Genomic DNA, 14397 nt, shown 5'->3' with positions numbered 1-14397 from the left:
TCCAGCTGGTCCAAAATGCAGCAGCTAGAGTTCTTACTAGAACCAGGAAGTATGACCATGTTAGCCCGGTTCTGTCAACACTGCACTTGCTCCCTATTAAACATTGTATATATTTTAAAATCCTGCTAATTACTTATAAAGCCCTGAATGATTTAGCACCTAAGTACTTGAGCAAGCTCTTATCGTATTATAGTCCTTCACGTCCGCTGTGCTCTCAAAACTCTGGCAATTTGATAATACCTAGAATATCAAAATCAACTGCGGGCGGCAGATCCTTTTCCTACTTTCATACTACTAGACAGATCCCCAGTGAAGACCTTGTCTTCTAGACGGCCATCGGACAAGACCACGGAACCAGATGAGTCCTCTGCACAATCTAACTTTGCTGCAGCATGGATCAACCTGCTGGTTCGTCTGGCCAGAGGAGAACTGGCCCCCCCGACTGAGCCTGGTTTCTTCCAAGGTTTTTTTCTCCATTTTGTCACTGATGGAGTTTTGGTTCCTTGCCGCTGTTGCCCCTGGCTTGCTTAGTTGGGGACACTTAATTTCCAGCGATATCATCAACTTGATTGTACAGATACTATTTAAACTGAACTGAGCTGGACGATGACATCACTGAATTCAATGATGAACTGCCTTTAACTGAAAATTGAGTGTTTACTATTGTCATTTTGCATTGACACACTATTTTCCTATTTTGATACTGTAAAGCTGCTTTGACACAATCTGTATTGTTAAAAGAGCTATATAAATAAAGGTGACTTGACTTTAGAGAATTTCAGGTGTAGCTTTTTTTAGAAAAGCAAAAAACTCGTTGGGAATCATTAGGCAATTCTTGATTACCACAGGATAAACACCTTAACATGTGCAGTATAAAAATGACATGCAAAACACTGTTTTACAGTTTGATTTTGAAGGGAACAAGATGCTGCATCATGGTATTGATGCTATGTGAATATTTCAGATGAGCCAGTGTCTGAAGCACTTGTATAAACTTGCCAACCTTGATTGGCTATGGCAGCCATGTATCTGGTGCACCAGCATAGTATAAAGTACGGAAGTTCTGAGCGGCCATGAAGTATATTTTTTTCTTTCTTGTTTTCTAGTGATCACGACTTAATTTTCTTGATTACCACAGGATAAACACCTTAACATGTGCAGTATAAAAATGACATGCAAAACACTGTTTTACAGTTTGATTTTGAAGGGAACAAGATGCTGCATCATGGTATTGATGCTATGTGAATATTTCAGATGAGCCAGTGTCTGAAGCACTTGTATAAACTTGCCAACCTTGATTGGCTATGGCAGCCATGTATCTGGTGCACCAGCATAGTATAAAGTACGGAAGTTCTGAGCGGCCATGAAGTATATTTTTTTCTTTCTTGTTTTCTCGTGATCACGACTTAACGAGTTGTTTTCTAGTGATCACGACTTAATTTTCTTGTGATCAGGACATAAGAAAAGTTGTTTTCTCGTCATCACGACTTAATTTTCTTGTGATTTCGACATAACAAAAGTGGTTCTTTTAACAATGATTGTTTGATTTTTAAAACACAATGCATCGTGAGTCTACTGTTACTATAGTAACGAACACAACCTTGATGGAGACATTCTAAAATGCTTAACCTGCATTAATTGACCATTCGCAAAGACCCACCCTCTTTAGTTACTGTTGCTATCCCCGACAAACAATGCTGCTCTTACACTACAAACCATGTTCTCGCAAGGTGAAAAATACATCGCAGAGTAAAGAGGAAACTGACAACACACCGACAAAGAAGACAGAGCAGGTTACTTCTGGTATGAAACAAGGTCTGAGGACTCCCAGCTTTCAAATTTTGTAATTTTTAAAGAAATTCAAACAATAAATTCCATTTTGTGGCTCTTTAATGAGTCGTGACAGATCACTATATTGCCTCAGTTCAAACACGTGAGCCGATCGTCTTTTCATATTTACGTAAAGCACGAAATGAACATGAATAAACATCAGAAAGTGTATTTTAACCACGGAACACACCATTTTTCAAGTTTAAGTCCACCGAAGTTAATCTACTCTTCTGTCTGATTTGTAGTTAAGGCTGGAAGGGATACACCTGCGGCTACTGGGCATGTGCATTTACATATTTTCCGAGCCAACAATATAACGTGAAACCTATGAAAATGGTTTTAAAAAGAACATGGCGCCCTAGTTTCATCACTTTAGAGCAGTGATCCTCAAATCTGGCTCGCGAGATCTCTAACCCTAATCAAACACACCTGAGTTTGCTAATCAATGTCTTCAGGATCATTAGAAAATCACAGGTAGGTTTGTTTGATTATAGGGTTGGAGCTAAACTCTGCAGGAAAGTGGATCTCGTGAGCCAGATGACCATCCTTTTGTAGTAAAGGACCTGTCATAGTTTAATGAGTGGGAAGATGACATGAAGCGACGCGAGGTTATGCACACATGTGCATACACAGCTCCCAATTGGGGCGAAGTTCACGGATTTTGTCGACAGAATGATAAGAGTACACGTTTTAACATATTATTTTATTATTTCACACTCAGTATTTTAACTTTAGCGCTGCAAGCCATGCATACAGCACCGGTTTTCTGGTACGCAAAACAATTACTTTAAAGGAATTCCTTAGCTTATTGCCGTTACTGTGGCAGCCAACAACAGCACAGCTTAACCCTCCGCACATATTTATATTTAGTTATATTGAAAAAGTTTAAATTCAGTATATCTTTTTTACCCCGTTTTAACATGGATTTCTATGGAGACCGGCAGTAGATGTTGGGCCAGATGGTGGATAGCAGCGGCGGCACATAATATCCGCGTTCTGATTGGTCAGATCGCCTGTCAATCAAGCACTTTGCGAATGGTCAATTGAGAGATTTTTTAAAAGACAAAACTCAGTATACACATTATTAGTAATGCATACTATGTACAGACAAGAAGATGAGCCCATAATAAGAACACAATGCGTTTTAATTCAGCGTTAAGTGTTTTCCTCCCATAGAATACCGTAAGGACAACACTTAACGTGGCTTAATGCGTTAAGGCAGTGTTTTTAAAAGACCAAACTCAGTAAACACATCATTAATAAAGCATTCTATGTACAGACAAGCAAATAAGCCCATTATAAGAACGCAATGCGTTTAACGCGTTAAGCATTAAATTGTGAGGGGACTTGTGAGCATGGGTATGAGAAGATGCCTTGGGTTGAAGAGTTGCTTGAGAGCATTCTCTTCCCTGGTGTGGCGTTTGTCCTCTAAGCCATGTTAAAACTACATTGCGGATGGTGGGCAAGACTTACACAGCGGTGGTCTAGGTTGGTGGAGCCCTGCAAACCATGCTTTTGCCATCCCTGTTGAAAAACCAGCATATGTTGGGTAGGTATGTTTTGTATTAAACATCGTATAAATTTTAAAATCTTGCTTATTACTTATAAAGCCCTGAATGGTTTAGCACCTCAGTATTTGAACGAGCTCTTGTTACATTATAGTCCTCCACGTCCGCTGCGTTCTCAAAACTCTGGCCATTTGATAATACCTAGAATATCAAAATCAACTGCGGGCGGCAGATCCTTTTCCTATTTAGCGCCCAAACTCTGGAATAACCTACCTAACATTGTTCGGGAGGCAGACACACTCTGTCAGTTTAAATCTAGATTAAAGACCCATCTCTTTAACCTGGCTTACACATAACACACTTATACATTTCTAATATTCAAATCCGTTAAAGGATTTTTAGGCTGCATTAATTAGGTCAACCGGAACCGGGAGCACTTCTCATAACACCCGATGTACTTGCTACATTGTTAGAAGAATGGCATCTACGCTAATATTAGTCTGTTTCTCTCTTATTCCGAGGTGACCGTAGCCACCAGATCCAGTCTGTATCCAGATCAGATGGTCACTGCAGTCACCCGGATCCAGTCCGTATCCAGCCCAGATGGTGAATCAGCACCTAGAGAGGACCTCTATAGCCCTGAATGTCAGCGGAGATCAGGACAACTAGATGAGCCCCAGAGACAGATCCCAGAGTAAAGACCTTGTCTCAGACGGCCACCGGGACAATACCACAGGAGCCAGTGAGTCCTCTGCACAATGTGACTTTGCTGCAGGCTGGAATTTAACTGCTGGTTTGTCTGGCCAGAGGAGAACTGGCCCCCCGACTGAGCCTGGTTTCTCCCAAGGTTTTTTCTCCATTCTGTCACCGATGGAGTTTTGGTTCCTTGCCGCTGTCGCCTCTGGCTTGCTTAGTTGGGGACACTTCATTTCCAGCGATATCGTTGACTTGATTGCACAGACACTATTTAAACTGAACTGAGCTGGACGATGACATCACTGAATTCAATGATGAACTGCCTTTAACTGAAAAATTAGTGTTTACTATTGTCATTTTGCATTATTGACACACTATTTTCCTAATTAATGCTGTACAGTTGCTTTGACACAATCTGTATTGTTAAAAGCTCTATATAAATAAAGGTGACTTGACTTGACTTGACTTGAAGCATGGCAGCTGGTTTGAGCTAGTTTAAACTGGCCATGTGCTGGTCCTAAGCAACCAGCTCCTGCTCAGAACCAGCTCATAACCAGCTTATTAGCAGCTCAGGACCAGCCTAAACCAGCTTATGACCAACTAAGGACCAGATAAAACCAGCTCAAACCAGCTGCCATGCTTCAAAACATACCTAACCAGCATTTGCTGTTTGTTTTTTTTCAACAGGGATTTCCTCTTAGGAGGACTGAGGGTTGAGTGGAGAATGGATAGACCAGAGGATAACTCTCTTTCTCCTGCAGCCTCTTCCAGTTCTTTAAACTGGATGTTAAATTGTATGCTCTCCTCGGTTGGGTTGCTTTTAAGAGTTTTTTAATTGGCAGAGATCTGGTGACAGCTTAGGTTCTGGTGTAGTAGTCTGCTCCTTCCAGATTGGAAGTCGTTGGCAGCAGCAGCTGTAGCTCCAGCCTCCCTGGTTAGGTCTGCCTCTAGAGGCTTTAGTCTATAGATTTGGTCTTGAACCAGTCTGTTTGTAGGAGCATCCCAACTAAAGGGTAATGAACTGTGGAATGAATCTGTTCCTCTAGGCACTAAGTTGGTCACTTAGTTTTCATCAATATGGCTACAGCCTGGTTCGCTACAGTTGATTTCACAGCAAGTGAGCAGGCATTTATTCAGTATGGCGCAGTGGGAATTAACGTTCCCATAGCGTCAAGACCATGACACAGCATCAAAGTTCTCTTCGAAAGGGAACGTCTTAGGGTTATGTATATTTCAGATGGAAGATGGAAATGAGACTGCGTTTCATTGCCATACTTCAGGCATGCATGCGCATCTTCCTTCAGACAATTTAAATACGATGAAGTTTTACGTAGGCACACTTTTTCAAGATTGGTGTGTTTATGCATGTCCTTCAGACACTGGCTAACATGAAGCATTCTTTAGCAATTAAATAAATGAATTATTTTCAGCAAACTATCAGATAAAATGTTATTTGTATCTGTACATGCTGTGGACTATACACATAGCAAACATACTCACAGAGCGTGGCACAGTAAAAGAAGCCTGTCTGGTGACCGCTAATTGATATTTCGCCATCCTGTCCTTGATAGAGGCACTGCGCTTCAGACTGGGCGTACCTATGACAGAATTCATTAATTTATTCATTTATTTATTCATCCATCCATCCATCCATCCATCTATCCATCTATCTATCTATCTATCAAATAATCTTCCTTCAGGAACTAGACATTATACAGAGAGATGTATTTTGTATTTACCTTTGTTTCCCATTTGTGTGTCCACATCCTCTGAGCTGCTGTTCACTTCTCTTTGCACCTGAGGAATTAAGTACAAGCCATGTAAATCAGCCACAGACTGAAAACATCTTCCTATAAAATTTGACATTCAAATTTGTAGTGCACATACAACAATGACATTCGCATGTAAGCATAATAAGGAAATAGCACAAAGTTGACATCAACTTTTCTCTAACTATGTATCCACTGGAAAATCGACTGTGATGTCCTCTAGAACTTCAGAAACTTTTATAGTTAGTGCCAATCCTTTTAAGATAATTATCTTCACAAAACCTCAAAAAACACAAAACCAAAAATACAGTCACCAAGACAGCAATAAATAATTATGGCAATAAATAGAGGTTGAAGTGGAATGAAGAATCAGACCAATTAAAAACAGTGATTAGGTCTCTGTATGTACAGGATGTCTGTATGTCTATAGTGCATCTGCAGAAATTCTTGTCTGATGGAGTTTATTGTTGGATGTGTTGTGCTCCTTTTCTGCTGATTATTGAACTGTTCGAAAGAAAGGATTTGGACTTCCCATCACTATTAGTAATGGGGGCTTAGACACATCTGTTTAACGATGAACTATTTTTGATATACTTTTGAGATGTTCCCTTGTTATTTTTCCTAATTATTCCCTTATTAAAGTAACATTCATAGTAATGTAATATGGATCTATATCAAATATAGATATATTGGTCAGTTTTTAAGAATTTCTCCTTTAAATTCATTTTGAAGTCCAATAAAATATATTTTTTACATATCAAGATTTAAGATTAAGATTATTTAAGAATTTAAGAATAAGATTAAAAAGAAAGAAAGAAAGAAAGAAAGAAAGAAAAATGTTACATCTGTAAGTAAATAATGTGTTGCAAAATAGTTTGGAATGGAGAATGCATTATGAATTAGTGTTTTATATAAACAAACACCTAACTGATGTTATTTGTATTTGAAAAGAAAATTATTCATATATTCTACTGTAATTCAATCCACTCTGTGAGACACTTTTTTTTGTGGAAGGGTGCTTTTTATTTCACGTCATTTGAACCGAAGGAATGCAACACCCGCTGAGTACAACGATAGAGTTTGAAAGATCAAAGACCATTTTTAATATAACTCCGACTGGATTCGTCTGAAAGAAGAAAGTCATATACACCTAGGATGCATCGGGGGTGAGTGAAACGCAGCCTAATTTTCATTTTTGACTAAACTAACCCTTTAAGCTTACTCTTAATGTACTGCACTAAATTGTCACCGGTATTTTTAATTTCTTTCAGTTTCATGGACTTGTATTCATTAGTTCCTGTATTCCTTTGTTTGATTTCCTGATTTTCCTTTGTTTATATGGTTAATAATATGATTTGTTCATTCAGTTCAGATGTGTTTAATTAATCACCTCTTTCATTGTATACTTTAGTTCCTGTTTTCCATCAGGTCAGGGTCCGGTCACGTTTGCGTAAAGTGTGTGTTTGCTGCTACTTTGTGTTATGTTTATCCTGTGGAATATTATTAAAGATTGTGTTGGAACTTTATTAATCTGCCTGTCTTGAGTCTGTGCACACATTTGTGACACATACATAAGTACTTTTATTTTTTTTCATTGTTTTTTTTTAAGAAAAGCGATATAAAAATAAAGGTGACGACTTGATACAATACAATCTTAGTAAAAAAAAAAAAAAAGAGCCAAAGTTTACCCCACTTTTTTCCTGGCCATAAATGCAACAAGATGGTTTTACGGAGACCACCTCTATAGAACAATACACTCTTCAAAATGTTTTAATATGGATTTCAAAATCACATTATGTCTGAAATTAAAAATTCATAAATGGCTACATTTAGAACATGAACATGCTTAAATAAACCAGGTTACATTAGTTAGGGAAAAAGGCAAGGAGACAGATGGAGAAACAAACGGTGTGTAGTCTGTGGAAGGTTTTGTAGTGCTCCAGAGATCTGGTGGGGTTTAAAGAGTATGTGCATACCAGTGGCATGACATCATCAACAGCATACAACACAAGCATGAAGCAAACAGATGGGGAATACTATAAACTGAGTGTGGCATAACATGTTTTGCGTGTATCAAGGTGAGCATGACAGCATGCATAGGACTAAAAACATTTTTGTAAAGCTTCTATCAGTAGCCCTTCATCTGAAAACTAGCCATTAACTCACTACACATTGTGATCAAATTCAGACTGATTCCCCAGTTTATAAAACAGCACAATAATAGTAAGTGCATAAGTGTAAACAATTAAAGGTCTAGTGCTAAAAAACATACTGTACACAAGTATTAACACATACACAAAACTGCTAATGCCCTGCCAATTGTAGGTCTGGTTGAATATATTTAAAATACACTTTTTGTTAGTGATTGATGTGAGATGTGCCATTATAAGTTGCTGAAATGCTTAATTATAGCTATTATAAGCTTAATTATAGCATTTTAATTGGCAACTGTCCATTAAAGGGAGCTTGCATCTAAAATTCCCGTATTTGGGTAAAATGTGTTTAAAAGCAAAAATGTGTAGCTCACATTTTTTTTGTTAAAGTGGTTTTTTTTAAATTTTTTTTTTTTACATTTTGTATTTTATTAGTTATTGGGTTTGCACAGGTAAGGAAGCAATTTTATTACACTAGTCTTACATTAACACATATAATGTTTAAATCTTGTGGCCAGTGGGGTGCAATTTCTGTCCCCCCATCCCCAGGACTATTTTCCCTTTGTCTTTTCAGCCAGCATATTGAGGCAAGATACAGCTCAAACAACTGCCTCACTGTGATGGAACAATAGACATACTTGTGTCTGCAGCACACCCATTTGGTTTGGGGAATTTTAAAGAACATGACTCAGAGCCATAGTAACAAACTCCACCTATAGCTAACTGATAGACCACATTAATACAAATAAGCAGCTGAATCTCCCTGGGTGAATCTCATGAAACATGCAAAGCACATGACTGGGTCTTTTTTTCTTCTTCTTCCATTGTCCTCAATTGTAAGTCGCTTTGGATAAAAGCGTCTGCTAAATGACTAAATGTAAAAATGTAAAATTTTCTTTAGAAAATATTTGAGAACTACTTAAGAATATTTCAAGTAATTCAGGAAGGAAAAATGCATCCTGGAATATGCTACCAAAATCTTTCAGTATATATGCTACATTACTATATTTATATTAGAGGTTTCGAGACATTACTTCTAATTTTATACAGGTCTGATTTTGCTATGTTTTTGGATTTTAAATTGTGTGCTAAAGATTCTTCACTTTTGTCCTTTTTTTTTTTTTTGCTTGGTAGAATATCTTTTTTTTTTTTCTGGTCAGGCAAAGAAAGACGGAGCTTTGACAAAGACAAAAATAATAATATAATATTTCTAATATTTCTAATAATATTTTCGTTACTTTTCATCCCCTGCCTCTGCCAAGGGTTCACAATGAAACTGCATCTAGCAACTGCCTTTCAAAAATAAATAAATAAATAAAAATCAGTAATGAGAATAACAAAAAAGTCAAAATTACAAATACTCAAAAGTAAAAGTATTTATTTGGGAGAAAATTGCTGTGCTTCCAGTATCTAATAACTGAAGATTATTGTGAAGACAATGTTAGATTCAGTGACTGTTTCCGAGTGCAGATTGCTATCTTAACATTGCCATGGAATGAGACATTCCAAAAGAGTACAAGGAATCAAGTAGGAATGTGAACACATGCCAGGCCTCTGACAAAGGGGGATGGGCACTCAGTGAAAGGAGGTAAATCCATTGGACACATGTCCATATCAAGTTGTTATGTACAGGTAAATTGATGAAATTATTCTTAAGTTGACTTTATTTACCATTTCAAAATATAACTAAAGAGCTTGAGGGAAATTCTACTAAATTATCTGTTTAAATCAACCAACCGGTTTAACATGTTTACTAAAGCATAATCCAGATGGTTTCAACAAGATCCATCTTATTTAGAAAGAAGTGATACCAATTTATTCTGCACATGTTCTACATAAAGCAACACATTTATTTAATCAATAAGTTCTGTTTAAATCTCATTTAGGATTAGATGTATTTATTACATTTACATTTAGTCATTTAGCAGACGCTTTTATCCAAATGAGGACAATGGAAGCAATCAAAATCAACAAAAGAGCAATGATATGCAAGTGCTATAACAAGTCTCAGTTAGCTTAATGCAGTACACATAGCAAGGTTTTTTATTATTATTATATAATAAATAAAAAGAAAACAGATAGAATAGAAAAAGAATAGCGCAAGCTAGTGTTAGAGGCCTTTTTTTGCTTTTGTTTATTGTATAATAAATAAAAAGGAAACAAATAGATAGAGTACAAAAAGATTAAAAAAAGCTAATGTTTTGAAAAAAAAGCAGTAAATGAATAGAATGTAAGTCTAAAAGGGACAAGTTTTTTTCAAGAATAGAATTAGAATAGAGAGTGCTAGAGTTAGAGGGTCAAAAAAGATGGAAGAGATGTGTTTTTAGCCGATTCTTGAAGATGGCTAAGGACTCAGCTGCTCGGATTGAGTTGGGCAGGTCATTCCACCAGGAGGGAGCATTTAATTTAAAAGTCCTTAAAAATGATTTTTTATTTTATTTTTGTAGGCAAACATTAATGCCTTGAATTTTATGCGAGCAGCTATTGGTAGCCAGTGGAAATTGATAAACAGCGATGTGACGTGCATTCTTTTTGGCTCATTAAAAGTTAATCTTGCTGCCGCGGAACCTAGTGATGCTATGTAGACAGAGAATAGAAGTGGTCCAAGAACTGAGCCCTGAGGCACCCCCATAGTTAGATGTTGTGACTTGGACACCTCACCTCTCAAGAAGTGGGGTTATACGAGCCTGTTTAAATGTTGAGGGAAAAACACCAGTGTGAAGGGATGTGTTAACGATGTGAGTGAGTGCAGGTACAACGGCAGGAGAAATGGCTTGAAGGAGATAAGATGGAATAGGATTAAGAGGACAAGTAGTTGGATGATTAGAAAGGATGAGTTTAGAGACTTCTGCCTCAGAGTGTGAAGAGAAGGATGAAAACGAGTGTATGTTTTCTGGTAAGATGTGCTGACAAGTATTATTAAATTGTTAATAAAATTAAAACCATCAGTTGTTGTGATAGTATGTCCTTTTAGCAGTGGAGACATTAGCAGAAAAGGAAGAGAGGAGTGACTGATACATATTAAGATCAGTAGGATTTTTTGATTTGCGCCACACCCTTTTAGCAGCCCTGAGCTTAGAACGATGTTCGCGGAGAACATGAGACAGCCAAGGGGCAGAAGAGGTGGTACGAGCTGGCCTGGAAGACAAGGGGCAGACAGTGTCTAAACAAGATGTAAGAGTTGAGCAGAAAGTATCAGTAGTACTGTTAGCATGAAGAGATGCTAACTGCTTAGGGGGAGGAAGCGAAAGGGGAGTACCGTCCTCAGGAAAGGTTGAGAGCAGCACATCTAATACATCCAAGACGTTACCTTGTGGTCCTGGGGGTCGATAAACAACTACAAAATGGATTTTAGAAAGGGTGGGTAATAGTGTCAGAATGTGATTCAAAGGAGCTGTTAATACCCAGAGAAGGTAAAGGAATACATTTCCAATCATTGGAGATAAGCAGAACAGTACCTCCGCCTCTTCCAGTTAGACGGGGAGTGTGGTAAAATGAGAAATTATTGGAGAGTGCTGCAGGTGTAGCAGTGTCCTCTGGTTTGATCCAGGTCTCTGTCAGGGCCATGAGGTTTAGTCTTGAATGACTAGCAATAGATGTAATGAAATCTGCTTTGTTTACTGCAGAATGACAATTCCAGAGACCAATAGAAAAAGAAAGTAGTGTATTAGCAGACATAGCAGTCCACTTTACTGTTTATCACAACAAAGGGCTAAGCAAGCGCACAACACTGACAAGGTATAGAGTACGAGACCAAACGCACATCTCAACACAGTAAACAACACAAGCTTTTCCTAGCAACGACAACTGCGCTAAACACTAATGAGACAAGAAACAAATACACGTACTATCTGCTTTTAACTTCCACTGAATTTATTATTTATTGAATTTACGCTATTTATTCTTCTGATAATGAGCTACTTAAAATAAAGTTCTGCCAGACGATATTAATATCATTGCTGTGCACATTATCTTGAACATTCAATATATACATTAAGTTTACACAATTGAACTGCAAATCAGATTGAACCACAAGTCACAAAGGTTTAAAGAATATTACTAAAGTCAGTGCCAGTGCTTGCAACAGCTACACCCTTCAAACACTACAGTGCTGCAGTGTGTGGGAGAGGAGAGAGAGAAACTCGATGAACCTCAACATCTAACAGATTAATAATGAATAAGTTCCATCTGAACTTATTCTTATAATATATTACATTTATCTTTCGATAACTCTTTTGTGTCATTGAGTCATTGACAGATATTTTGCAGTGTAAATGGCACTCAAAAATAGTCTGCCTGTCAACACATGCACGTTTGAGATTAATTAAATACTGTATGTTCAATGGTATTAATTTCTTAAACTCATTTTATTCTGTTTTATAGACCTACTATTTTTTAAAGGTAGTGGGAGTAGCATCTATCACTATTTGCGCTTAATGTAAGCGAGACTTGCAATGCAAACAGTGTCTATCACATTTACACTAGTGTATATTTTAATGCCTTGAATATTTGATGTACTTTGATGTATTTGATGTGCTTAATTATGTTTGTTAGTTATTGTACTACAGGGAGTGAGATTTGCTTTTCGACATTACATTAATTTGAAATGAGAATCATTTACAGTAATTTGCACGGAGAATTGAGTTTGTCATAAAATAGAATTTAAATTCAATTGTCCTAAATAGACTGCATTTTCTTTATGCAAAACACAGTTTTAGATTTCTTTCCTTTGATTATGCCTGGCCTTGTAAGAGTGAAAAATGCAACTAATGGATGTTATAATACTGGATTACGGATCTTTTTTTTTTTTTTTTCTACCACAAAGAACCGGGAAGTAAAATATAGAGAGTGCAGAGAGAGGTAGCCTGATGACATTCATATGTGACTATCTCACCTTGCTTTTGCCCTTTTCATACATCATTTTGAGGTTTTTGAGGGGCAGGGCTGGTTTCTCCGCAGGGGAACATGGATTGGATGCAGTCGTACTTTCTGCCTCCTCTTTTACACACTTCTTTTGTTTACTCTCCATGTCTGCCTTTATTTTTGCAGGTCTTTCATGGGAGGTTGACTCTTGAGTCAGGCTGGGCTGTCGCATGAGTTTGCTGGAGGAAGCAGGTGGTTCTTGAGGTTTGCTGGGTTTGCAGGAAGCAGACCGAGCCGTCAGGCTCACAGGTGCCACACTCAGCTGAGGAGCAGATTTCTCCTGATGTGTCTGTTCCCAGCGTTTCTTCAGTACACTCAAGTTTCCTGATCGCAGGGACAAAGGCGCACTGTCAACAGACTGAGAAAGAGTGAAAATTATTGTCATGTAGAGATCAATTACAACAATTACAAACATACAGTAAAAAAAAAATATATATACATGTTCTATAAGAAAATAAGTGGGGCTTGTCACAATGTTAGGGTGTTGCTATGTGGTTGCTAGTGTATTGACAAAGTGTTACTTACAGGGTTATCAATTGCATACTTCTCTCCTGCACTGCATATATCATTCATATCGTATGTTATGTTGTGAAATCAAACTAATTTAAATAAATAAATAGTTAGTTAGTTAATTGAAATATAGCTGAAATAAATATAAATATAAGACGAAAAACTTGACCTAGATAAAATATAAAATGTTACCTTGACAACTAACTGAAAATAGTTTGTTAAAGCACTAAAATTACTGAATGTAAATATTTTAGGATATTTTGTTTGGAACAGAAGTGTCAATGTAATTCAACTTCACAGCAACAGGCAAATGTTTGAACATGACGAGACATGGGACAATAACTCCACACGAGGCTACTACAACAATCCAGGAAAACTCAGAACAGCTGTTTAAAACATCTCATAAACACAGTCAAGGTTTAATCACTACTAGAACACTCACCAAATAACACCCAATAATGACACGCTGCCCCAAAACACTATCATTTCATCAAACCACCAAACGTTGTTACATGTTGGTTGGTTTAGTACCAGAATCCATGAATCAACTTTTTGATAGTTGTTGTTTTTGCTTTTGTTTATTTCAAAGTGTATTACATCACTGACATCATGTCGAGCAGAATACCAATACTGATGTGTTTAAAAGAGTTACAACTGTCCAATAGACAATTCAAACATAGAATGGCTGTTTTCTTTTGCATAATATCTCACAACACCAAGTCAATACAGGCTCAATAGATAGAGGACTGCATTCATGCAACAGTCATTGTGAAACCATGCTGAAACAAGATGCCAGAAAGAGAAGTTGTAGGAGATGAGAGGAAAAACCTGGATGGACAGGGCGCTCTTTATGTCTTTTCTCAGTTCTGCTTTCTCCGAGCTCCTTGGGCGCTGGACATCAGTGATAAAGCTCTACCAGATGTGCAGCAGGCAAGAAACTTGTAAGAACTAGTCCAGCCCAACTGAACAGCCCACATGAAGGAAGGAAAGAGAGAAGTGAAAGGAAGG

At 37.5% G+C, this 14397-nt stretch overlaps 1 protein-coding gene across 1 annotated transcript in view; it reads right to left on the bottom strand.

Annotated features, from left to right (window-relative positions):
• LOC107707364 (LIM domain and actin-binding protein 1-like) overlaps nt 1-14397 on the bottom strand; it is a 38237-nt gene that overhangs the window by 6398 nt on the left and 17442 nt on the right. Inside the window, exons 4-6 of the mRNA XM_016511352.1 lie at nt 12851-13237; nt 5774-5831; nt 5535-5632 (exon numbers count right to left, since the gene is read on the bottom strand). Of these exons, the coding sequence (XP_016366838.1) occupies nt 5535-5632; nt 5774-5831; nt 12851-13237 (543 nt within the window). The remainder of the gene's footprint in view (nt 1-5534; nt 5633-5773; nt 5832-12850; nt 13238-14397) is intronic.

The sequence above is a fragment of the Sinocyclocheilus rhinocerous genome, unplaced genomic scaffold, assembly GCF_001515625.1.
Source record: "Sinocyclocheilus rhinocerous isolate Xijiao unplaced genomic scaffold, SAMN03320098_v1.1 scaffold2310, whole genome shotgun sequence".
Classification (NCBI taxonomy): domain Eukaryota; kingdom Metazoa; phylum Chordata; class Actinopteri; order Cypriniformes; family Cyprinidae; genus Sinocyclocheilus; species Sinocyclocheilus rhinocerous.
This window is presented reverse-complemented; position numbering and strand designations above follow the sequence as displayed.